The sequence below is a fragment of the Pelmatolapia mariae genome, linkage group LG6 (assembly GCF_036321145.2).
Source record: "Pelmatolapia mariae isolate MD_Pm_ZW linkage group LG6, Pm_UMD_F_2, whole genome shotgun sequence".
NCBI classification, from domain to species: Eukaryota; Metazoa; Chordata; class Actinopteri; order Cichliformes; family Cichlidae; genus Pelmatolapia; species Pelmatolapia mariae.
Genome location: NC_086232.1, coordinates 34,664,127 through 34,690,868, shown reverse-complemented (window position 1 = coordinate 34,690,868; position 26,742 = coordinate 34,664,127). Strand labels below are relative to the sequence as shown.

General features: G+C 40.0%; 1 protein-coding gene across 1 annotated transcript in view; it reads right to left on the bottom strand.

Annotated features, from left to right (window-relative positions):
- The window catches only part of pkd1a (polycystic kidney disease 1a), a 72,891-nt gene that overhangs the window by 10,722 nt on the left and 35,427 nt on the right, over window positions 1-26,742 (bottom strand). The window contains exons 20-49 of the mRNA XM_063476696.1: window positions 25,997-26,191; window positions 25,597-25,896; window positions 25,080-25,498; window positions 23,855-24,005; window positions 18,870-19,022; window positions 15,621-15,761; window positions 12,716-13,037; window positions 12,403-12,619; window positions 11,967-12,126; window positions 11,706-11,858; window positions 11,438-11,582; window positions 10,592-10,915; window positions 10,367-10,455; window positions 9,675-9,987; window positions 8,671-8,851; window positions 8,279-8,543; window positions 7,997-8,192; window positions 7,627-7,797; window positions 7,392-7,535; window positions 7,056-7,266; window positions 6,833-6,959; window positions 6,614-6,724; window positions 6,442-6,491; window positions 5,866-6,080; window positions 3,557-3,635; window positions 3,350-3,465; window positions 2,201-2,403; window positions 1,011-1,205; window positions 758-897; window positions 255-385 (exon numbers count right to left, since the gene is read on the bottom strand). Coding sequence (XP_063332766.1) covers window positions 255-385; window positions 758-897; window positions 1,011-1,205; window positions 2,201-2,403; window positions 3,350-3,465; window positions 3,557-3,635; window positions 5,866-6,080; window positions 6,442-6,491; window positions 6,614-6,724; window positions 6,833-6,959; window positions 7,056-7,266; window positions 7,392-7,535; window positions 7,627-7,797; window positions 7,997-8,192; window positions 8,279-8,543; window positions 8,671-8,851; window positions 9,675-9,987; window positions 10,367-10,455; window positions 10,592-10,915; window positions 11,438-11,582; window positions 11,706-11,858; window positions 11,967-12,126; window positions 12,403-12,619; window positions 12,716-13,037; window positions 15,621-15,761; window positions 18,870-19,022; window positions 23,855-24,005; window positions 25,080-25,498; window positions 25,597-25,896; window positions 25,997-26,191 — 5,617 coding nt within the window. The remainder of the gene's footprint in view (window positions 1-254; window positions 386-757; window positions 898-1,010; window positions 1,206-2,200; window positions 2,404-3,349; window positions 3,466-3,556; window positions 3,636-5,865; window positions 6,081-6,441; window positions 6,492-6,613; window positions 6,725-6,832; window positions 6,960-7,055; window positions 7,267-7,391; window positions 7,536-7,626; window positions 7,798-7,996; window positions 8,193-8,278; window positions 8,544-8,670; window positions 8,852-9,674; window positions 9,988-10,366; window positions 10,456-10,591; window positions 10,916-11,437; window positions 11,583-11,705; window positions 11,859-11,966; window positions 12,127-12,402; window positions 12,620-12,715; window positions 13,038-15,620; window positions 15,762-18,869; window positions 19,023-23,854; window positions 24,006-25,079; window positions 25,499-25,596; window positions 25,897-25,996; window positions 26,192-26,742) is intronic.

Sequence of the window (26,742 nt, the reverse complement as noted above, 5' to 3'; positions counted from 1 at the left end):
TTACCCAGAAAAAAGAATGCAAACATAAAATGCAATTCGGATAACAGTCAGGATCCTGAAATATTAAACATATTATGTATCTGACTCAGTAGTACTACTGAAGAAAGCTACACAAAGAAGCAAAGAAATGTACTTCAGCAAAAAATAGATAATTCAATAAGTCTGAGATATGCTCTGTCAAAGAGCTCTGATGTAGCTCCAAACAAGTTCACATCTCAGTAAAGGTAAAGATAGTGGCCACAAAGAAATCTCACCCTGTGCGTCACGGATTTGTCGGAGCCTCAGCGTGCCGAGTAACACGCTTCCTGTGTCTCTCAAGAGGGCAGACTCATCCAGGAGCCGTGGCAACATGGAGTCATGCAGCCACGCTAGAACATCTTCTCGGCTAAAAAAAAAAAAAAAAACACAAAGGAAGGTTATTTGTCACACGTGGACTGCTGTCAAACAGGCTGAAGAGGAACACACAGGATGGTCGTGCCCACTCAGTAAGACTTAACACTATAATAGAAGACACTCTAGAGCTGAGCACAGGTAGTTTGTGATAGAATTTCACAACTGATCTCTTTTATTTTAAAGAAATAGGTGAAAGGTGAAATCCTGAGAGAAAATCATCTGCTGCCATAAAATCCTTCCTAAGACTTCTCACAGTTTCTGAAAGTCTTATGAGCAAGTCAGCCTTTACAAATGAGAGCAGCAACAATGTTTCGGAAACATTAAACCACGAAAATATTCCAGCTCTGTTCATGTACATTCATACCTGCTGATGTTGTGGTACTCGGGTGTGTGTAGGGCTCGCTGCAGCTGAGTGCGCAGCCTGAGACTGTGAGTGTCTTTGGCTGAGTCGGAATAGTTGAGAAGCACAACGACCAACAGGAAAAACATATATACCAGAAAATTCTGAAAATAAGAGAAAAGAATTCTGTTATTGAGCACCATTTTAAGATTTAAATATTGAAAGGAGACTCCAGCATCATCTCTCTCTAACCCACTATATTCTCTTCTTCACTGACCTTCAGCATCGTGTGCAGCATGTGGACCTTGCGGGCCTGGTGTCGGGCCTGAGACAGAGCAAAGCCCTGTGGAGGTCTCACCCTCGGTACCCGCTGGACCACTCTCTCCACCCTGGGGAACTCCACCAGCACATCCTGGTCCTCAGGACGCAGCCGGCGCACACACAGTGCATAGTAAACTGCTTCACACAGCACCTGTGGGGCAGAGGGCAGATAACTTGTTATGCTAGGCAACCAATTTCAAAGTCCAGAATTTTGATGTTGCATTTACTCAACCGAAAGTCAAACGTGTGGTCCAAATCGATCCACTCTAAGGAAAATTGGACAACCTACTATTAACACAACCACGGCCAGATGGCAATTTAGTGAAAATGAGTGTCTGAGACATTGAAAATATAGAAAAATCTTGTGGGAACAATCAACTTGTCCTTTCTGAACTCATCTCAAACGTTTTAAGGGTCCAAAGTGGTGCAATTATACATTCTCTAAACCTGCTTTAAGTGTGTTTTTGACACTTAATGGTACTGTAACAACATAACATTATCAGCTTCTAAAGATGGTGTGGTGAATGTATGCCTTTTTAGATTCACAGCAAATATATGAAACAGCCTCAAGGGTCTGAATAAAGCAGCCAAAGTGGCTCTAAAAGCGAATCAATCCCCATAGACGTCCATGTTAAAATCCCCAACATTACTGAAGCAAGAAAAAATGTTTAGAGTATTTAAAGATGTTTTAAAGTTAAGGACATGAGTGCTTTGACTAACACGTCCAAATAAAGCACTTCTGGATCAAGAAAAAAACCAAGACAGCAGTGAGCAAAACACTAAAAATGAGATTTCACAAAGGACTCTTCAAAATAACGACTGATGTCATGGTGACTACATCTGTCTTTTATACAGTGTATGAGCTGCTGTCTTCATTTGGGGGCACTGTATCTTGTCACTTCACTTTAATTCAATTGATATAGGCCCAAATGACAACAGGAGGTTTATATTGTAAGTTAAAGAAAACCCCAACAATCAAACAACTCCAGTGACTTGGCATGCACTTGTCAACAATGGGAAGAAAAAACTCCCTTTTAACAGGAAGAAACCTCTGGAAAAACCAGGGAGAGGCTGTGTTGGGGGTAAGGGAGCTGAGACAGGACAAAAGACACACTATGAAATCTTTGCAAAACCACGTGTCTTTACCTTAATTGGCTCCAACAGTAGAAATGAGCAGAAGAAACTAGCAAAGCAGGAGATTAACCACATCATGGCAACATTCTGACTGAACCCATAGCCAGCCCAAACTGAAACACCATTGGCCAGAGCGATTCCTGCCCAGCTGCCCCACATGGCAGCACGTCCACACCAAGGTGGAAACCGTCTTGGACGACACACATCTGTTACAACTGTGAAAAGAAGAATAGGGTGCCAAAGACAAAACAAATACAAATCATCAGGCACTGAAAACTTAGAAATAAAGAGACTTCAGGGAGTATTTACGCGTAAAACTATTTAACTGAATTTTTTTTTAGCATTTTAATGATCCTTTTAGACTCTTTGAAGGTTATTTCGCACTTTGCAAAAGAAAGCAGAGTTCTTGGAGACTTTGAGTCTTCAAGGACTTCAAAGTCTTTTCGATTAATAACGTTATTAGTAAATATATCAAGTTTCCAGAGGAAGAACAAATGACGTTGTAAGTTTGGAGCTGTAAAAATGTGCCTTTCAATTTACCTTTTCTATCGCAACCAAGGACATGTGTCACTTATTAAACATTCAGACTGCAAAATGAAAGCACAATGCACATATGCTGGTTTCACATCAAAGCACAACTATAAAGGCTCAGTCACACATCTGGCAGTACAAGACTGATTACTCTGTGAAAGTAACAGCCTTTTTTCTTTTTAAGAGTAATCACCAAACTTTGCTTTACCTAATGAGAGTTATAAGCCTTCTAAAACCCTTGGATAGGTGATTTATGTGTCCTCTCTCACTAATCTAAACAAAGAGACAGCAGGACACTTTAAAAATAGAAAATCTACGGGGACAAATAACATCTGGATGGTCTTTTAAAGGGACAGTTCAAATCAAAATGTAAAAATCAAATCTGCATATTTTTCCCCTGGGCTGTAGTACTATTTATTATAAGTCTGCCTTCTCTTAATTTCTATTTTACAAGTCAGTGTTTCACAAATAAAATATTTATTTTTGAGAATAATTTTCTGAATAAACTATGAATCTTTAAAATGTGATGAGACTCTTTAGTGCATTCTTAATTGTAATTCTTCAAAGTTTAATCAGTACGGGCCTCGAATTTGAATTTTACTAGATAATTCAAACTGCCTGCACACACACCTGTGTTTGAGGTGAAGGCTGTCTTTGGTGGGTCCCGCCTCACAGATTCCAGAAGAAGAGGGTCATTCAGCTTTGTCAGGAGAATCACTTCAGTCTTATCTTCAAAAATGCTCGACCTGCAACACAAACAGTGGCAACACAAAATCGAGCGAATCTACACAGGTCTCAAATGATTCTGGGGAATTCCTTGTCCAGAATATAACTTACAGGTCAGCCATCTCGCTTTCATCTGCCTGAGGAAAGAAGTTCTGTCCGTCTGCCAGTATGTGCTTGATCAGATCTTCATCTATAAGAAGACAGTGTGAAACTAGATTATCATATACATTCATAAAATTAATTCACTAAATGAACTCGCTGCCATGTCTTTCTGGGGTTTCTGAAATGTAACGTGTTAACTTTTCTCAGTTATTAACATGGTCATAACCGATCCAACTACTCAGCTATGACAGAAAACCACTACTGAAGATGCGCTCTATGATTACAGACACAATTTGTGTAATTCTGCCTCTCTGCACTACCTCAGAGCATTTTAAACCAAACAATCAATTTGTGATTGAAGTGACTTTAATCTTTAATTCAAGGGGCTTTAAAGAAAATCTGCATGAACTATTCAGGAATTACAGCAATTTTTACAAACTGAACCCCATTTTTAAAGAGTCAAAAAGAAGCAGTTTCACGGCCTGTTTTCTTGTCATTTCATGACAAATCAAGCAGAATATCAATATCTGAAGCTGATTCAAAGCATTGAATTGGTATTTTGTAGTTTTTCAGTGTAATGTTTAAATGTAATGTTTCTACTTCCTTTAGGGTCTGTATGATCCTCCTTTGTTGCACCAAACCTCTTCATATGCTTCTCCTGAGGCCTCTTTTCCCCTTGTTTGGCAGCTCCATATTCATACATCATACACACACATTTTTCTAGTATATCCACTGTCCCTCCTCTGTACATGTCCAAATCTTAGCCTTGCTTCTCTAATTTTGTCTAGGTGGCTGCAGTAAAACCCCAGCAGAGCATCACAGTGGAGGAAGTACAGTCCCTCACTATAACGCGGTTCACTTTTCGTGGCCTCGCTGTTTCGCAGATTTTTTTTTGTGGAATTTTGCATGTTTTGGGGTTGTTGTTTTTTTAACAGCGCATTGTGTTCTGCATCCTGTTTGGCTGTAGACCATTGTCAATTAATCTCCTCCGTGCCGTGTCACCTGTACAGTACAGAATGTGTTCAGCTTGTCAAATTTACATAAATCTTCCATCCTTAGCAGTGTGACTTCTGAAGTGCTGCACTGTATGTTTGTAAGTTTTCTCCCCAACAAACAACAATGTCGACGAAACATTTTGCACCATCAAAGGCACCTGTTGTAGCACCCAAAAGGCAGAGGAAGATGCTAACCATCACACAAAAAGTTGGACTTCTGGACATGCTAAAGGAAGGTAGAAGTTACCGTATTTTTCGGACCATAAAGCGCATTAAGAGAAACAAAACAGTCAGATAAGTCAAACTTTACTGAACTCATTCTTCTTGCTTCCTCTACTTCTGTACCATTGATTCATTAATGTTGCATTCTCTGGCAGCTGCTCTATTCCCATGTTCTGGACCTGAAAACAGGGTTTGATCTTTGTTTTCATTCTATAATACTGGACTTATTTTTCTATGAAGGTTTGAACTTTGAGAGTTTTTAAACAAGAGAGAAAAGTGTGAAAATGTTCATGCCTGTCTGAGAAAACTGTCTAAAGTGTGTAGTGAGGGATTTTACAGCCTTAAAACATCTGTAATAATTGTAAAAAATTAAGTTGGCTACTTTAATTTCACCTATCACGGGTTATTTTTAGAGCGTAACTCCCGCGATAAATGAGGAACCACTGTACAGCATTTGGTGTTGTCCACTGATTCTTGATGTCAACTAAAGTGCTTTAATTCAACAATCAAAAACACTCCTTGTGTTTTAAAATTATGTTCTAATTTCTTAAAAAAAACCTATTGCATTACTTTTCCTAAATTCCTTGAATTCAAACTGAAAGTCCGCAGTTCAATCACATCTTAATTTTTTGGCATAAAATCCACTGTGGTGTGATACAAAGACAAACCACCAAAATACCTTACTGTCCAAAAACAGTTAGACTATATGAAAATAAATAACTGAATGATTATTTATTGTGCATTTTGTGTGTAGTTTATTTTCCTAAAAAGAAATGAAAAACAAAAAAGATGAATCTGACATTACTACTATAGTTTTTAATGCAATATTTGCTTTTATAGCCTTATTGTTTGTCTTTCTTTCAATTCTCTGCAGATATTGCTGTACATTTAATTCCACAACATTCATCAAGTGAAAATCTGCTTTCATTACATTTAGCTTAGGCCATTATGAGACACTGCATACAACTTCTAACCATCTGTTGTCCATTTATGGCCTTTTTAAGAAAACTAAATTCAGTGTTTCTGAAGTGTTTTCACAAATATCCCACTTTTGCTCACAGAACGTTTGATTTAATACTGCAGCCTGTTTGCTTCAGTTACCTGAAGAGGTGAAATATTTGTTGCGTTGCTCGGCGCCTTCTTCATCATCAGGGTTAAAGGCCATGTCAACACCGAGGTGCCTGCTGCCCTGACCCCTCTTCAGCCTGGGCATTCCTGCCCCGTGCCCAGCGCCTCCAACCACCGAAGTGTCACTCAGCAGCTCTGGCCAGTCCCTCTCCTCTGTCTCCTCCTCTACCATGTCCCAGCTCTCCTCACTAAAATGCACAATGAGAAATGTTTGTGACTCAGACTAACTTCAGCAAATAATTCATTTGCTCTGAAGGTCATTCCAACAAAACAAGTTTGTCAGAGAAGAATAATGTTGTTGTCATTATTCTGATAAAATTGTTGCTTTCGAATTTAGAGTTGTTTGGTGAAGAAAATGTTTCGCTCACTTCACATTCAAAAGATAGTTATTTTAAAAAACTTTAAAAAACTATTTTTTAAACTTTCCCATCTCTTGTAGATCACAATAAGATGAGCCATTTCCACTTTATTAATTGATTCTCACAGCTTGCTATTCCACTACATCCGTTTTCCAACAAATAGGTCGTTACCTGAAATAAATATGCTTACCTTTTAGTTGATGGAGTGGGCAAGTCCACGTTGGTCTCCTCTGAGTTGGTCTGAGGAAACAGAGATGGTGGATGGAGAGAGGCAGAGACAAACATTAATGACCTGAAAAGGTGAAAGTATAATCTTTCCCAAATCTGACTTTTAAACCCCGTGTTTTCATGACAGACTTTACCTCGCCATTAAAAAAGAGGAAGGAACTTCCTGCCATGGAGTTGTCCAGGAAGTCATCGATCTCCACTGACTCCTGGTCCACTTGTTGTGGCACCTGCTCCACGGTCACACACTATTGTTTACAGATACACAATGACAGAGGAAATATTCTGCTTTATCCAGGGCCTTTGAAAGACAAGAAAGCTTGATCATATATCACATCTGGTAAGGTTTGGGTTACCTTGCTGCGGCTCATTCTGAACAGCGTGAAAACAAGCAAGTAGAGAGGGTAGACGATCAGACAGGTGACCACACCTGCTGCCACTGTCTCGCCGTTTAATGATGAAGACCTTGACACAGCCCTCGGGCTGAAGAACATGATTGCATTCATTAGAAGTTGCATGGTGGGAATTTACAAAGAGAGACAGACAAGACAAAAAACCCCGTCACACCCATTCATGTACCCGTATCGCTTGTCCACCACAATGCTGTACCACAGAGTGTTGGCCAACAGGAAGAGCTGGATTAACAAAGCACAGCACGTGGCTCTCTGCAGGCGGGTGAACGGGCTCCGGGTGGGCCTCTCCCACAGCGAAACCCACAGGTGACTCTCACACAGTGCCCTCTGCAGCTCATACCGCAGGAGGCGAGGCAGCTGAAGAAGCACAGCCTCCTCTGAGAGGAAAAAATAGAAAGCGATACACTGGAGTGAACAAGCTAACATTATCCATCAAGCAGTTGTTTTACTACACTCAGTCTTTAATTATTTAATTACACGCCACCTAATCGCAGTTCCTTACCTGAAGCCTCCACCTCCATCTCCACCTGTCCATGAGTTCTCTCGTTGTCCACTGACAGCCAGTCTTCCACCAGAAAATAGTAGCTGCTTCCTGTCTGCAAGTCTTTTACCAAGACATACTGTAGCTTCCATGCTGGAGACAGACCTGAAGAAGGGGCAGCAAATAATGGTTAAATGATGGATAAACATTAATATACAGACTCTGCTTGGGCTCCTTCTGTTGTGTGTGTCTTTACCTTTATTGTCATGCCAAATACGGATTTTCCAGACATTGCCCAAGCTGGTGTCCGTCGCAATATGAAAGATGTCGAGTGCATTGCGGGCAAAAGCCCCTCTGCTGTCGAGATGGCGATGTCCGCTACGGCTTTCACGCCCATATAAACTGATTCCCACGTGAGCCGTGGTGCCTAGATGGAAGAGATAGGCAGTTTCTTGATGTAGGAATTGATCTTATTGAGTTTAAAATTTGAAGTTGAACTGTTAGGATTTGCCTTATTTTCTGTCATACATACACTGTTACAGTGACACGACGCTCATATTGAACATGGGCAAAGTTTCAAAAATGACGTCAAAACGACATCTACCTGTTACGTTGTTTTATCTCACCTGCCCCTTGGTTCCAGCCAGTTTTTACCTGGACCTCATACTTAAAGAGTCCATCTCGGCCACAGAGTGGAACCACACCAGCCCGCCGTAGATCCAGCTGGTCCAACTTGTGTAAGATAGCCGCTGCTACAACATAGCATATTAAGCCCAATAGACACACCAACAGCACGACCAGGCTTGGTGCCCCTGAACGCTCCTGAAGGAGGGGGGAAACGGTTTGAGTGGTTTTGTTTATTTAGTGCACATCCACAAATAGTGACTGGTATTTAGTGAGATACTGACTGGCACTTTAAAGCTGATGGCATTGGTTGGCACAAACAGGCCTGCGGCGAAGGATGTGAGGTGCTTGGTACGACAAACCGCTCTGCTGGCGTTGGTCTCTGCTAATGGCACCATGCCATCTGTCCGCCACTGCTTTTCACTCTCACTGAAGTACTGACACAGAGAAGCAAACACCCCGACCTCCAGACGAACATCCACGGGCAGAGAGTCAGAGCTGCAGGGCGTACTCACGTTGATAAAGTAGTCCAGAGTGGTGTCGTAGGTCCTATTTAGCAACAGTGACATTTTTGGAGATAAACAGGAGATAAGAACAAGAGATGCCAGCCATAGCAAAGTTACTGCATATTTAATGCGCACTGTATTATAACGGCGCAAATGAACAGAGTTCTTACTCTGGTGACAGGAAGAAGGTGTAGTCCCTGTGGTCAAGATCTTGCCCTCTGGTCATATTGAGAGTGATACGTTTTCTGTCTGTGCAGTTGAACTCATTGGGTTGTTCGTGGGAATGGAGGTAGGCGGTGATGAATGGCTCCTCTTTGTCATTCTTTTCTCTTTTATACTTTTCTTTTACATCTAGAAAAGGAATGAAAATAATGACAGTAACGCCAACACAAAAATACACAGTCAGTAAAGAAGCAAACAAAGACACAATTTACATTTAGAAGTACAGACTTAGTCACCAAATGACAAGACCAGACAGCTTTACAATATACAAAATGAACTCAAGTTCACTCGCCCTGTTATTTCATCTATACTATATAAAGTACATAATGTTATTGTCTGGCAATTGCCATAGCTGTATGTTCGCAAGCCCATTCAGAATCCATACCGAGGCATTCATATGCTGCAGTTAAGTACTGCACAGAGTCACAATTATATATTTCTGGCAATATAATAACATATGTATCTTTTAATTTGAACTATAATAGATGCTAAAAACAACACTAAATCCCTTTTTTCATTCATTCCTAAAGAAAAATTGATAAATTCCAGTTACTTGGATGATTAATATACATTTAAAACACCTCCAAATGATTATTAGCTTAATCATCAAGCAGCTCAGACTGAGCAGTGTGGAGACAAAGTCAGAGAGGCAAGGCTGACACGGTCTGAACATGCACAAAGGAGGATAGTCAATGTATTGGACAAATCAGGAGGAAAGGAGGAAGACCACAGAAAAGATTCATGGTTATAGTGAAGGAGGACATGCAGAGGATTGATGTGACAGAGGAGGATGCTAGGGACAGGGTGAGGTGGAGGCAGATGATCTGCTGTGGCATCAAATAAGGGGAGGAACCAAAAGAACAAAACAAAGAGATCAAGCATATTTTTGTATTAAAGAAATTAATTTGCTCAGTTCTACCTATTAATGTTTGTGATAAATGTGAGTGCTCACCTTGGATGGTGAAGTTGAGCTGCACAAACAGCCCTGCTTGTCTGTTGCCGTTTCCTGCGCTGACCCTAACGATGACAGAGTCACAGTGGCTGATGTTAACGGCCCCCACTGTGGGTACTCCTCCAGTACCAGAACCTTCAGAACCCACTTCTCCAATGCTACTATTGTTAATGGCAACTGTGATGGCCAGACTATCATCAAGACCAGAGATTGGGATCTGGGTTCCATTTTCAGTGCGAAACTCCATGGATGCCACCTCGGTAGAGATGGTGTAGTTGGCCACATAGTTGAAGGGGAACGGGTTGGACTCCACCTGGATAGAAAAAGTTAATAAAGTCAGTAAAAATAAACATGAGGATCTTTTATCTGAAAACAGAATTTGAAAAAACAAAACAAAAAGAAGGACACAGTTCAGGCAAACTCTTTCAGTGAATGTGCTAATGACAGACTTCGGCACAAACAGCTTTCATGCTGCCAAGTCCTTTGACAGCCATCTTAGGAGAAGGTTCAAAAGAAGAATTTTGTACTTGACTTAGAAGTTTCTGCTCTTTTAAGTGTTTTCTGATGTTCAAAGAATGATGTCAGTGTATGTACAAGTAATCCCTGTAGGGCCAAAAGCTCGGACCTCAGAAAGCTGCTTGGTTTCAGTTTTATTCTACTCGAGTGTCTGGTTGACAATAACATGAACAAACCTGAAAAAGTAGCTGCATGATGCTTTTTCCAGCAGCAGCTCTGCCCAGACTTTTATTGAAAGCTCGGGGGATGGAGAACAGCTGGCACTCTGGTAATATGAAGAGAGAGGAAATTAAACACTGTCATCATGCACATGATTCTTCACAGTTACAGTTTATAATGTCCAACTTTCTGCAGTTTATAGTGAAAAATTCCAACCTGAGACACTAAATGCACAAACAAACCTGGACTGTTGTTGCCATGGTAGCAGAGGAGACTCTGGGGGTCTGCCAGTTTTCCCGTAGCAGCTATCTCAGCTCCCCTCAGAACGAGTGGCTCCTCATTGAGTACGCGGCCGTGCATGAGGATCAACATGAGCACCGAGGACAGACTGTAAGCCTTTGCTGCCACACGCAGAGGGTGTGGCTCCAGTGTGTCTAACACGGCGTTTCCATACTCTTCACCAGAGGAAGAAGGGGTTGAGATGGACGGGGGTGAGGAGGAATCCAAATAAGCAGCCTGGAGGTACGAGTAGGAAGCTGACTGACTGACTTGATGGATCAGATCACCTTGTAAAAAAAGGAGAAAATATGACATCAGATAAAGGCAAATTTCAAAAAAAAAAAAAAAAGACAAAACTTAACTAGTGTGTTCTTGAACTGTTGGTGCACGCAGTATTGGTGACTGCTCATTTATTTAAGAAAACATTAAATCATAAATAGATCTTTGAGAGCAGATTCATTCAGTTATGTAATCTACTCAACAACACCACTTACTAGAATTTGGAAGCGTTGTATTAGTGAGCCTTACACGGCTCTAGTTTGGCTGAATTTACACAAATGCACTTGTCTAAAAGCCCAAGCTTTTAGACCAATAAATAAACCAATTTTTAATTCCTTTATAGATCAGCTATGTTATTTAGTCATAAGTAAGAGCAGTTACAAAGCAATATCCTCAACTTAGCAAAAAATACACAAAAATATTTGACTGGGTAGAAGTTCCTAATTAGTGTTGCAGTTAGAGCCTCATGTAGAAATGAGCAACACTGTCCTAAAAATGCATTTACAGACACACAGCAGTTTCGTTCTTACCCATGATGTTCAGGATGTTGTCAGCTATTTCAGTCGGAGTGACGACGCCCTGCTTGGTGTCTGTCTGCAGAATGTCCAGCATGGACTCCAGCTTGTTCAGAGTGCTGTTCTGACACTCCTCACAGATGAACTCTCGACTTACCGCCTGGAAAAAAGACGCATGCACATTCACTCGTAACTGATTTGTTTGTATTCTTGGCTCTCCTCTTCTGTTGCAGCCTTAATAATTTCCTTTAAAAATGACCCCGTTTTCTCTCATCCTGCTCACCGTGCACTGTGCAAGAGCAGCGGAGGTCTGCTGGATATCGCTCACAGTTGTCAGATCCAGAGCAGTCAGAGCTCTTGTGATGTTGCTGCGGACTCTGACTCTATAATTGCGCTCATCTCGGGATACGCGTGACGACTGACTGGTCTGCTCATACTGGAAGAAAGTAAATGCGGATACAATTACTCCTCATGTGTTATCAGCTGTTGTGTGACTTGACAAATGATTGCATTAATCGCTGTTTTATGGCTAGGCCTCTCTTACCTCATTTAGGACTGTAATAAGAGCCAATGATAACTCTCTGACCCTCTGGGAATCTCCCTGCTCCAGCAGCTTTTTGAGTTTGCTGTCTGTCAGATCAGAAAGCCAGTGGGGAAGACTGCTGTATTCAGGAGGTGGATCTGGCAGTACAACCTCAATGGTCCTGGACACAAACAGGAAAAAAAACAACTGAATATAAAATCTGAAACTTCACTATATGCATGTGGAACAGCAGTCACTGGTGAACAAGAAGAGCAACAATAACAGCAATGTTGCTTCTAGATGCCATGAAACTCAACAACTGAGCAAATACTTTGGGGATTGTAGTGATTCCTTGAAACATTTCAGTAATATAACACCATGGTAGCTAAAAGTGACTCAAAAAGATTAAGACTGAAGTCTCATCATAAGTGAACTAAACCGAGTAAAGTAGAGTTACTTGTTAAGTGGCATGATGGCAGCTCCCTGGTGGTCCTCCACTGTGATGTACACGTATACATGATGTTGGGCTATGCTGAAACCTGGAGGCAGGAAGGCCGAGTGCTCTGGACTGCTTCCTTTGTACACGCAAAAGTCCTCACAGTATTCTTCTTTGCAGCGTGTCACTAGCAGACTGTACAGCAATGTAGTTTCAGAGTCCCCCAGATCACTGTAACCTAAAGGGGTAAAATTAATGCAGGGTCAAAAGACAATAATCACTATAAAAGGATATGATAATTAAAAAGACTTGAGTCACATTTCCTTCTTCCTACCAGAGCAGTTGAAGTGTACGCGGTCCAGCAGTGTGCGTATCCTCCTGCCTTCACCATCAAGATCCGCGTAGACCACTCCTGCCTCCCCTCCAGCTCTCAGGTGACATTCCCCACCAGCTGGGGCCTTGTTGTGATGCAGTGTGATAGAAGCAGCGCCCTCGCCATTTAAGCTGCTGTCGGTCACATGCAGGGTGAAGACATAGGAATCATTATGCCGCAGGACCCCCTGCCGTAGCACCAGATTCATACCGTCGCTTCCTGTCGTGGTGGAGGAGGAGTCTAGGACCAGAGTCTCATTCTTTAGCGTCATGGCACTCCAGCGCTAAGACAGAGAAGGAAAACAGCCTGTAACTCTCTGTTCTTGATATTACTGACATCAGTGATATCAGTGACACCAGTGTGCTTTTTCCTGCTTGAGTTCCAGTTGAAAAGATGAGTTGGGAATAAAAGGCACACCATTATAAAACAGTTTGACAGTTGGCCGGATAATCAGATGAACATTTTCAAGGGGCAGGTCATTTCAAAACAACTTTTCAAACAGCTCAACCACCACACAAACAAACTGTTTCGGTGTAGTTCTTCTCAAAACTGAGGAGCTAAATGTAAATCTGCGAGAGGAAAAAAAATGTAACAGAGATGGAGAAATATGTAAGAAAGAGTGGACAGGAGACTGAGATAAGAGATCATTTTCAAAGGTAGGAACTGCTCAGCGAGTGGAAACTTTATAGACTAGAATGTCCACATTTATTTTAGATACTGTATCCAGACATAATGCTTTGATGAATTATGTTTTTGTGACAATATCGTTTGGTGTGAAAATACCAGGAGGTTTAGTGCAGGCTAAAACTGAGAAGTTTGGAGTACAGTGTTCCCTCATTTATCGCGGGAGTTACGTTCTAAAAATAACCCGCGATAGGTGAAATCTGTGAAGTAGCCAACTTTATTTTTTTACAATTATTATAGATGTTTTATGGCTGTAAAACCCCTCACTACAAACTTTATACACTTTTCTCAGATAGGCATGAACATTTTCACACTTTTCTCTCTTGTTTAAAGACTCTCAAAGTTCAAACCTTTGTAGAAAAATAAGTCCAGTATTATAGAATGAAACCAAAGGCACTCGTAGGTGCAGTTGACAGTGCAAAATGTTTCACTGACATTTTTGTGTTTGTTGGAGAAAACTTACAAACATAGAGTACAGCACTGCAGAGTCACACTGCTAGCAATAGAAGATTTAGATAATTTGATAAGCTGAACGCATTCTATACTGTACAGGAGACACGGCACAAGACTGATTGACAATGGTCTACAGCCAATCAGAATGCAGAAAACAATGCGGTGTAAAAAACAACAATCCAAAAACAAAAAAACACGCAAAATTGCACAAAAAAATCCAGGAAACAGCGAGACCGCAAAAGGTGAACCGCGTTATAGCGAGGGACCACTGTACTCCGATAAAAGTTTACAGGGACACGCTTTGTTGGACTGGTTACATCTAGGGTAGTGTTACTAGACATGAGGGAGGCATTCTGATGTAACTCTCAGCAATAAGTGTATTCCTTAAAATGTCAAACTATGCCCTTTAAAGATGGATAGCTTTTAAATCATCATGATAATAAAATAAGTATTCTTAAAGTGCTCAAAAGAGGCGGTAACCTTTGACCTATAATTTTAGCTTTTTCCTTATTAATAATTTAGTTCCTCTTGAGAAACTTTTTTCCTACAATTTATGTGTGCAATATTTCTAAAGCGTCCATATCCATGTTCACACATGCATGACAAACCTGACAGTTTTCTTAGGAGACAGACAAGTTAATCTTGTCTGTCTCCTAAGTTACTTATACTGTAACTTAAAGTTACTTATACTTTAATCATACTGTATAAATGATTAAACGTTAAAACTGATGATGTGTAAGTGAGACAAAGCTTGCTAAAGTTTTTTCTTTTCAAGCTGATGGATATCTTTCCCTTTACTAAAGACATTAGTATGTAATGACTACATATATTGACTCAGATATGTGTAGAGAGTCCCAAATTCAAATATACTCCAGTCAGTATGGAAAGTATAGTGTAATCCTAACAAAGTGACATTGGTCAAGTCAAGTTCAAGTCAAGTTCATGCATGTCAAGTTGGCTTTATTGTCACTTCAACCATGTACAATTAGTTCACAGTGAAACGAAAACAACGTTCCTCCAGGACCAAGGTGCTACATGCAACATAATTTACAACATAAGTTAACAGAAAACGCTGAACTAGCTAACTAAGAGGCCTAGTTAGCTGGCTAGCAGAGACAAGACAGACTGACCTAACATAAATTACAACATAAATTAACAAAAACTAACTAACTATCTAAGGAAGACTAGGAAGTGAAGAAATTAGTGCAAAAAATCCAGTAATAATATTGTGCAAAAGAGCATTTACAGGTTGGTGTATACGATAGTTTGGTGGTGTAGGTCAGTGTGTTTGCGCTTGTGTTGATTAGTCAGTCCAGTCTCAATGCTTTGAGGTAGTTGAGTTAAGCTGAGTGATAATGTTTGGTTATACTGCAGCTGAGCAATGTCAGCTGGTAGGTGCAGTTCGAACTCCAGAAACTCAATGATTGTTTTGTCTTTCAAATTGTTTCCTTATGTAAGTTCAACACAACATATTCTCTCTGGCTCAGCTTAAGGGATGACCTCATTCTCACGCCCACACACTACTGCCTGCATCACGAATCCCAGGGAAAGTCTGAATTAAGTAGAGAGGTGGGGCAGCAGAAGAAGAAAGAGAAGAAAGGGACGTGGAAACGTTGACTTCACTGTTGCTTCTATGGTGCAGTGACCTCATTTTGCTGAGACATAGAAAGACATTTTTAGCCAGATTCTGCCCTTAAAGCTTGATGTCAGTGTTTGTGTGAGTTTTTACCACACGAAGAACGCCCTTGCAGTTGGTGCAGGTTCCTCGGAGGTAGACATACGAGTTCTGGCTGACCTCGTAAATCGACTGGGCCTTACAGGACACACACTCAAGATACACAATGGGAATGTGGCCGCTTTGGACAAGCACCTGTTACAAAAACAGACATGCAGAGATGCAGTCACCAAGATCTGAAAAGAGAACGTTTAACCACCTGAAAAGAAAACGTTATATATGTGCACATTTGACTTAAATCAGATGTACGTATATGAATATGCACAATCTTTAAGGAAAAAAAGCAATACTGTTTCCCCCAATTATTATTGAACTATTATTTAAAGAAAAATTCATGTTTAATCCTTTTTTATTTACTTGCATTTCTAAACAGTGATCAGCACACAGAACAAGAAGTCTTGGACCACAAATCTGCAGCCTGCACTGGAACCCTCAAAATATTTGCCATGGTTCATTATTACAATAGGAAACATTTGTGTCATGCCATGTTATGGCTGGATCACAATAGCTTTTTTGTTCACATTTCTTTTCTTCTTGCTCTGCCTCACACTTTAAGCTCCCTTTCCCCTCTCTTTAAACCTTTTCTTCTGATTGGCTGCCCCAAAGTAGAAAAGCAGAGGGCTGTACGACAAAGTGAGATGACTTTCTTACAGAGAAATGTTGAGCTTAAATGTCCTAAAAGTAGCCCTATTTTTATCTGGCTAAATCACTGTGGTAACTTGTGCCAAGCACATAAACTGGAAACAGTTAATGTTCAGAGTTTAAAATTGGCTAGTAGCGTTTTGTTGTTTCTTTTATTATATCCACCGAGAAGATTGTGTTTTTGAGGTGTGTTTGCAGCTGTGTCATTCTTACTGTCTGTAAACACAATAGCTCAAAAGATTTTAAGAAAGTACTATATAAAGATTTAAAATATCATGTCCCATCTGACCTCTCATTCAAGGTAAACAGACTGATCTCAAGGTGAAAGTGATAATAATGAAGAACTATTTACTATTAAAACTATATTTCACACTTCCATTGTTTGTATTAATAACATATAGGCATATGGGGAGTGATATATAGGAATTCTTAATACCATATTACGTTGGACCTCGTTGGACCTCGCACTTCAAACTTATATAAAATGTCTTTTATCTTTAAAATTGTACTTAAAATGCTACTGCCTTTGTTTGTATTGGAAACATTTAGGAAATAATGCAGGTATATGTGGATTCTAAACATCACATTATAGTTTGCATCCAGCCTTTGAAGTGCCTTTCTTTCAAGCTGACCCCAAAATGTTTTGTATCTTCAAAGAAACTATTTATATCCACATTAATAAAAAATAAAATCCCATATTCAAAATTATGTCAAGTATATTAAAATGGGTTTCAGCATTGTAAATAACAAAAGCCTGCCGCTTGCACTTGTTTTAACTGCACTACAAACATCTTAAAGTATGTTTAAAAAGAACAAAGTAAAGAAAATGAACATAATATAATGAATATATAAAATAAAATACACTTTAAAGTAAATATTGGCCAGACACTGAGCTGTCTTGGCGAATGTTTGCACTCTCTAATTGCTTCTTGTTTACAACATGTTTTAAATGCAACATAGAGTCTCTGCTGGGCGAGTGCATATTATATGTGCAACTTGTTAAGCTGTACCTTACTAACATCACAAATCAAGCCCACTTGTAAAGTTACAGCTGTGGAAGCGGTGTATGCCAATGCCACTGAAACATGCATGTATCCATTTGATAATGCAGAACGTGTGTAAATGTTAATGTTTAAACGTATCCAGTAAAAATCTCAGAGCTCCCATCTGCTGTCATCAATTTAAATAAGCTGTTAAAATAAAGAGCCAAGATCTTATTCAGCATTAAAACAATTAACTGTAATTAAAATGTTTAGTTTACCGTTCTATACACTAAATCTCTAAAAGATTAATGATTTTCTGAGCATTAATCTCTTGTTTAATTTGCAACACTGTTGTATTTTATTGCTAAATCTTTATGTTATTTATAGATTTTTATCACTACTTTACCATTATCTGATAATGTCTCTGAGTAGGCAACACTCATAGGGATCATTTTGTGTGACCCGTGAAACCCCACATTTATATGAGTGTGCACAGAATTGGAAGCAGAAATCCTGGATTAACACAGCTGTTGATAACTGCTGTTTTGATACTCATCATCTTTAACTAGGGTTTTAGATATTGTTGAGCCATCTCATGCAGAGAAGACCTCACTTTGTTGAACTTCCTTTGTATATCTCTCAGGTGGACGGCCACCTGAGGTGACCATATTAGGCCATCTCAGGCACACAGTGAGTAGAATAAATTCAGAATATTCAGAAGTATTATAAGGATTATAGGGATTACCTGCAAGCTTTGGCCATGTCTAATATGTGAATCAACCACTTCAACAGTACATATGGAATAAAATAAATGATTTATCTAATAAAACTAATTAATATCTTTCACTGGTGATCAATTAACCAAAGGATGTGAAAAATTTCTTTAGAAGAAGCATTATTCTTAAGTATAAATAGAAAGAAACTGAGAAAGCTGAAAATATAAAGACTGAGAAACATCTGTGTACAGCCAGATCCGGCAGAGAGGTGTGGGAAGCCAGATCGGGTGCCCTCCTTCCGGCTCTCCTCTCTGCTCTCTCCTATCTTACTTCTCTCTATCATCTTTTCTATCCCTTTGAAGAAGTGAGGCTCCATAAATGCTAAAGAGATAAGTATTATTTCTCAGTTGCAGTGAATAGATAGAAAATAAACTGTAGAAAACTAAACAGAAGAAAGAAGAAAAGAAATAAAAATTTAACATAAACCAGTGACACACTCCGGGGCCTGATCAACCCTGGCAGGGCCTCCTTGGATGAGGGTGTTTAGTGATAATGGACGAAACACCCGATGAATCAAAGGTCCACTACTGACGATGTGTCCCAAATTTTAATATGATAATCTAGATCAGATCTCTAATCCCTAAACCTAACCAAAGAAGAAAAAATGGCAGATTAGCTAGGACAAAAGACCAAAAGTTAAGGTACACAAAGATGTGTGCCGCTGGTAAAGTATCTGGGCTGCCTTTCCTCATAACAGCCATCCCTCAAGATCCTCTCCATTTAAAGCAATGCATTATCAGGGAATGTAACATCTAGTCCTTTTACTGAATCAAAATAATGACGAGATTGATTCTTCTGATGCTATTAATGTGTATATAATATGTATATAAAAGGAGACTTACAGTCTGTGTGGTGGACTCTGGTGCCAGGCCGTCTTTGCTTATGGTCAGTTTGAAAGTGTATTCAACCTCAGCCTCCAGCTCTGAGCCAGAGATGCCCAGCACAGGGCCGCTGGAGCCCAGGCCGAAGTTCAGGGTGGAGCAGTGCTCTGGACCCTGAAAAGAGAATTTGTAGCAGTTTTTTATTTATGTTGTCTGTCAAGTTGTACAAAATCCTGTTCCACACAGTCTCAAATTCATTCCAACAAACACACTTGCATTTGTAAACTATGGCCCAAAATAATTGGGGAGAGATTAAGGGAAAGCCGACCTACAAAAATAAGTTTCCAGTACTTGTTTCAAATAAATCGCCGACCCGACAGCATCAGAAGGCTGTTCCAAAGTTTGGGTGCTACAGCAACAAAAGTCTGATCACTTTTGGGGTTGTAGCAGAACATGGCGCAAGGAACTATTAAGAGATCTCGACCAGATGATCTGAAAATTTAGTTGCAGTTGAGGTCTCAGTAGCTCTAATAAATAAGCAGGGGCCTGTCCATGTTGTCAGTTGTTAATAATGGGATGTTAAAGTGGATTCTTAAGCTCATTAGAAGCCAGTGACGGGAAGAGAGAATACGTGTGATATGAGAGTGCTGCCTTGTTTTTTTTTTAGCAGCCTTGTTGCTGTGTTGTGCACCAATTGGTGACTAGAGCTCTGATAGATACATGTGAAAAGCAAGTTACAATAATAATGGCTGGGATAAGGGTAAGAAACACACCAATGTGGTCAATTATTAATTGGTGGAGAGTGTTAAGAAGTTTAAGGCTGAGGCTTGGATTTTTCAGTAGTACTAAAAGAGGCTGTATCAGAGGTTTCTGCTGCCCGTGGGTTCTCATCAGCACAGGCACAGACAGAGATCGGGTAGAGCAGCAAACAGACTTTTATTGGCGAGTGTTCACACATACTGCATAAACTAAAACCCTGTGTACTCCACTGGAGCTTGCCTGGCATGGTGAGGCACACTCAACTCTAAGCAAAGCTAAAGGAATATCTTCTCCTAAGTTTGGAGAAAAGCCCACCATCAGCTATGAGTCTCAGCATGTGTGTCATCTGGTCTCAGCATGCTACTGCATAAAAGGAGAGGTTGATTAGCCAGCTTGCAACAGGTGAGTCAGTCACCTGGCACTGCTCCCGTACCATTCTGCCCAACCTGTTCTCCTGCAGCTGAGCTAAAAACCACAGGCCATTACCACAAGGATAAAATCAATTAAATACTCAATAAATACACTTCCTGTTAACATTAAGATGAGTCCCTCTGTTTTTTAAAGTACAAGCTAATCTTGCACTTTCATATATTTGATATGTATAAAATTGCTTATCCAACTTTTAAGTCCCAGAGTAGGCTAAAAAACATATTTGATAAGAGTTTAAAAATATTTCATTATTTTATCTAGAGACAAACATGGGGGAAAAGTAAATAGGTAACCGTAAACAGAACGAGGATAAGAACAACTTCAGGCCAGAGATGTGTACTAAAAAGCGTTTTCTGCGTCATGAAAGTCTCTGTGTTTTTACATGAATAAATCAACACAGTAACTTATGGTGAACATATAACATGGTCAGTAGCAGGTTCAGAGTTTCAGTTTAAAACCTTCGGGAAGCATCATATTTTCAATGATTCTTTTATTTACAGCAGGTTTTACATGCAGTATAAATTCTCTCCTGAGTTAATACATTTTATATGTGCAAGTTGTTTAGCCACACCTTACTAAAACCACTAAATGAAGCACTGCATTGTCACAGGAATGTGCCTGCATTAATTTGGTGATGGAGAAAATGTTTGAATTCTAAGTACAAAATCTCTTTTACACTGCGGCAACTGAAGCTCCAAGATCATAGATCACACACTAAGAACACCTGTTCTATCATAAAATTTTTACTTTGATCTATTGACACACTAAAGCAATTTCCACATCTCTTTTATTGGGGGGGGGGGGGGGGGGGGGGGGAGTTACATTTAATTTTTAAATGCATCCAGTTAAACGTTTCAGAGTTTGATGCGCACCCATACTTTAGAAACACACGTAAATAGCAGCACTGTGAGCATAGTCAGCATGGAAATAACTGACGTGAATCTTATTTGCAACAGTGTTGGATTTTACTTTATGGTTATTTTTTATATTCTTTACACCTTCTCGCCATTTTATCGTCATCATTATCTGATAACATCTCTGATTGGAGCAGGCAGCGCTCATAAAGATCATTTTGTGTGCCCGAACAATCGCATGACCTGAAAAACATCCGTTTTTATTAGGGCTGGGTATCGTCACTGATTTCTAGAATCGATTCGATTCCGATTCACAAGGTCCCGAATCGATTCGATTCAATTCGATTTAAATCTGGGAAATTTAGCCTCAGACAGTCAGAAATATTATAATTCAGATCAGTACATTTACATATTTTTGTATCTATAAAACGGAAGCTGACACTCGCAAGACTTTATCAAAGGTGTAAGCATCACAGCAGATGCCTTTGTGTCAAAGTAGCTGAAGATAAAACACAGAAAAACATGAAGGTGATTTTTCTGGCCTGGGATTTTATAAAAATGTTCTGCAGTACATCAAAAACGAAAGAAAACCATTAATCAACTTATGAACAATACCTCTAATAAAACAGCAGTTTTATTACAGACACGGCTAAGCGTTTTGCATTTTGCAGAATTTTAAAAAGTTTACATTTGTTCAGAAGCCTATTGAACGGCAGAAATGAGGCTTTCTTTTCGGAAGTAAGTAAAAGGAAAAAAAAAAAACAGCGGCCGACAGCGCTGTAAACAACGGTAGACTTGTGCGTAACAAGCAGGCGAATAATGAAGAACACAGATTTTTAGACGGGAAACTGTTCTTGAAGTATACAGAGAGAGAGAGAGAGAGAGAGAGAGAGAGAGAGAGCTGCGCATGAAGTGTGGTGGAAGCAAAACAGTAAAAGTCAGAGGGAATTCATGATGTTTTTGTGAAGCGTAGTTTGGATCTTCTTTTGCTGCTGGTTCGGTCAATAATATTTGGAGAGAGATGAAACTAACAGCTTTAGAATCAGCGCAAAAAGGGCGTAAACACAAAGCGCGGACCGGCCGACGGATCAGAATCAGTGAGCTATCGGCTTTCAGCCCCGACCGTGTCCGTGCCGTCGGGGGAGAAAGGCGACATCTCACTGATTCTGATCCGTCGGCGGGTCCGCACTGTGTGTTCACGTCTTTGTGCAGAATCTGTGTACCTGCTCTCATTTACTGTTTTAGCTGTTTGGTGGTTCTTGAAATTTTGTGAGGTTTAACCTGAGATTCTGGCGTTTCGGGCAAAATAAATTAATATTAAAAAATCGATTCAGGATTTTAATGAATCGATATCACGTTATCCAAGCCAGAATCGATTTTAATCGATAAATTGATTATCAAAACCCACCCCTAGTTTTTATGTAAGCGTGCACAGAGCCTGAAGCAGAATGGCCTGTGTTGCACTTCATTCGTTGTATACCACTCATCGCTTGCCAATATAAAGACAAAGTGTGGATAACAACGATACAAATGTATTCCTATAGAAGAGCAGTAGAGCAGTTCAAGTTTAGTGTTTAGTAGACCCACACAAGTTCTCCTCCACAGCTGAAAACACAACATCTTTTTGATGACTGTAATACTGTGTGTGCGCCAAGTTTATTTCCCATCATGTAAGCAGCACAAACTCCTAATTTTCACAACTGTAGTTGTATGGTAAATTTTGTAACACAACTTAAATAGTCACCAAGTAAATAGCCAAGTAAAAATGGTCACAGACGTTATATTTGATTTTGTGCGCTGTATTTAAGAAACAAAGCAAAGATCCACTGCCCTGTAAAATGTAGTTTATAAGATGATTTGTCAGTTATTTCATCTTTTATTAACCACCTCTGTCATCATGTTCAATTGTGTTTGTATTCAAGGTCAGGAATGTTGTGTTGAACACTTCAAGACCTGGGATCTTGTTAATTCCTCTTTCAGTCTTTGAACTGAGTGTCTTTTTTTAATCAATAGTACTGCACAACTGTGTGTGAGTGTGTGTATGTGTTTATGTGGACTGTGTAATTGTCAGGGTGGGGAGCAAAGCACCAGCTGTGGAATGCAGAGTTTATCTCTAAACACTTACATAACCCTTTAAATGCCTATGTGCAAAGATGGACACCCGTACATCTCTGCACAACTATCTTTGCGATCACCTTGTTGGCCCTGTACTTCTCTAACATTTGTCATAATGACAACTTCAACCTGCTTCTAACCTGAAATCAAGTCTGGCCTGGCCCAAATATCCTCACCTTCAATTGTCTCATTCAAAAGTTCTCCACTAAAACTGGTCCTCATGAAAATGGAAATACAACTATGCACACAAACTCTTCTGGACACTCCCATCCCACTGGGTCTTATATTGCGGGTTTTTTTGCTGCTCCGGCAGAACGTGTTCCCGCCCAGCCAAGAAAGCACTAAGTGTGAAAAACACTAAATGGACACACACATCAGCATACACTCAACTCAATTTAACACAACGCACACAAACTGTATTAAGCAAATTTCTCTTTTTCACACCAATCCTGAAGGCAGTTGCAGTGTTTGGGACTGTTATGTAATTCTTTTTTCCCCCCCTAGCCTCTTTTACACAATCGAATCTGTCCTCCAACCCCTGTTTTATGAATTCACTCTTAAAAACTGCAATAAAAATTTCTGAGAGCAAAGTTTGTTTTGAAAATGTAATACTCTTACTTATTAGACCAAAAAAAAAAAAAAGGCAAAACAAAACAATGAAACCCAAGAGACATGACGGGACACTGTTGTCTGACCAGCAGAGCAAAGACAATTGTGTTTTAGACACAACTGTAATGCATGACACTAATACCTTATCTGCTACAATAAGGTTGCTCCACGACATGTCAATTGATATCAACAGAATGACCAACAACAGGCCAAAGCAACCTATTTACTCCCTGTCCTTACCTTTGAGGTGTTTTGACATTCCCAGTGGTAGTGGAGTAGTGATTGTCTGCTTTGGTCCATGTTGGGGTCATACGACTTTTCTGCACTGAGCTGCAGGTCTTGTGTTCTTGACCACACCCTGTAGGTGCCTCCTTCTATAATCGGCACCAGCCTAAAAAGAAAAAGGGTTCAAATTAAGCAAGAAATTCCTTGTAATCTCTTATGCAGAACTGAACTGATTCTGCATTTCATTGACACAGTAGAGTTAGAGCTATTGTGCGGAACTACATGTAAAGCACGTACTTTTTTCTACTGTAAGTTTTTCTTTCGCAGTTTAGGTTTACATTTCTGCACTGTTAGCTTACTTCTTCTTAGTCACAGGTTTTCCTGCTGTTCTCATTTCTTTGTCACTTCCTGTGATGTTTAAGTCACATCTTAAAATTTCAATATCAGTACTCTTGTGAAATAGTCAATGTCCTCTGCTCTCCAAGCCTCTAGTCCCAAGTCCTTTTTTTTATATCACTCTGCCATCCATCTCTCACCCTTCTGTTCTTAACCTCCTCTGGGATGTGCAAATTATTTCATTTAAATATCAGCTTAGTCTGTTCTACCATCAACAGCATCTAAACTCCTTTATACCAGCTACTATCCCCAACCTATCTCCAACACAGTGAATAGATCCCCATATTTGATTTAGAAGACAGAAGAACGAAAGAAGAAAATGGGAAATTTAAGAGGGTAAAAAAAAAACCCTCCAAAAACATTTTTATTTTATGTCCAGGGACCATATCGCTGCACTTTTCAAGGATAAATTGGAAAGAAATTCACATATTTGAACGTGTAGGATCAATAACGCATTAGAAACGACGTGAGCAGAACACCAACAGCACCTCTCTCCAATCATGCTGTGAAGGGAGGAAACAGACTCGTTTTCAGTGAATGTCACAAAGACATTCAAGGAAATATTAATGGAGTCATTTCCTTAAATTTGGTTATTAAATTTGATTTGAGATAGACTGTTGTAATTATTTATTCTTGGACTCTACCAGAGTAGCTTTGCATGATTCACAGTTCAGAACAACAGATTTGCACAGCAGGTACATGGGGCAACTGTGCTAACAGCCAGAATCTATTATAATAATATGTTTGGAAAACATGTTACATGCTGAAAGGTAAATAATGAAAAAAGGATCGACATCACAGAAAAAACTTATATGAATGCTTGGTTACTATTTTTTCTACTGACCTAGTGGAGACGATACTTAAATGCAGACAGGCAGCCTTCCTCAGAGGCACACCTTCATACGACAGAGAAAACACTAATGTGTAGTTCCCTGCTGCCAAAGCCATCTTAGGCAACGACAGCTGCAGCCGCCGCATGTCCACCTCCACCGGCAGACGAATCGTAGCCCCGGGAGTCACTGATTGGTCTTTCATGATTTCACTATCGCAAGAGGATCCTGAGAATATCTGCCAGAGGTACTGAGCTCCGTAGCGTATGCAGCCTTTCAGATCCACATTGGCCTCTACCAAAGCGGGTTGGGAGCGCCAGATGGACAAGCGTGGAGCTTGAACCACATGGACTTCTGGCTCCTCACACTCTAACACACTGATGTTTACTTCCACCTGCGCCAACACCCAGCTCACCATGTTACTGCAGTTTACCTACCAAGGAACAGAAACAAGCTCATAAAATGACAGTACTTAGAAGATACAGCATTTTTTTAAAAGAAATAAACCTAACAGATACAGATGAAACGTACTTGCACCAGATAGTGTCCTTTGTGTCTGTACTCATAGCCCACAGTTGTGGTGTTTGTGCGAACGGGAGCAGAGCCATCGCCAAAGTGCCACAAGCACACTACAGGATTAGATACTGGGAGGATGTAGGCTCTAAGTTTCACCGTCTTATTAATGAGAGTATTCCGTGGCACAGCGTTCAGATCTGCAGACTTCAGCACATTCTGTACCAATATCCACTTGGTGACTTCCTGACTTTGCAGATTGTTGAAAACCTTCAAGCGAATGGTCAAATTACCTGGTTCTTCTGGAGTGTAGTGTGCCTGGAATGATGTGATTCAGTGAGATACAGCAAACCACTGTCTGTTATACTGTGATATTTATGTTGATATAATGAAATTTTTAATATACAACCGAGTTTACCTCTTTGCCGAGAAGTGATGACTTGTGATGGAGCAGATCAAAATTCCACACATAACTAACAGAACTGCCCGCCAATATTTTGGCCACAAACATTTTATTTTCACCAACTGCGATTGCATCTGAGATTCCTTCAATGGAGAGCCCATGTACCAGCTCCATCACCTCAACATGGAGATTGATTCTCTTAGAACTGACCTGGACATATAGACAAGGCAAACAAATGTGGGAATTGTGCTGATTTGATTAACATATTTAATAAATATTTAGTGGCGTCAGCGTTAATCTCGTTAAAATGCCATAACTGCATCTCCATTAGCGAGTTAGCGTGGATGGCCCTGTGCGTGGGGTGATCCGCGCTAACTTGCTAAGGGAGATTTGCCCGTTAATGCAGTTATGGCGTTAACGTCATTTTAACTAAATTAACGCTGACAGCACTATAAATAATTTATTCTAATTTCTGCATGAAATCAATACATGGCATTAGGTTTAACATAATGCTGGTATGATATATGTTTCTACAGTCCAGTTAGCATAAGTCATTTTGATTATTCTACTTTGCCCCTTATAGTGAAGCGCAAAAAATTTCCTGATAAACATGAGAAAACAGAAAAATGCTGTCACTGATTCTATAAAGGGCACTATGTCGAGAACCTATGTGATGTACTTCCTAGATGAACACAAGTGGGACACTAAGAAAGGTGATGATGGAGACTGAATTTCAAGTGACAGTATTTTATGTAGTATCT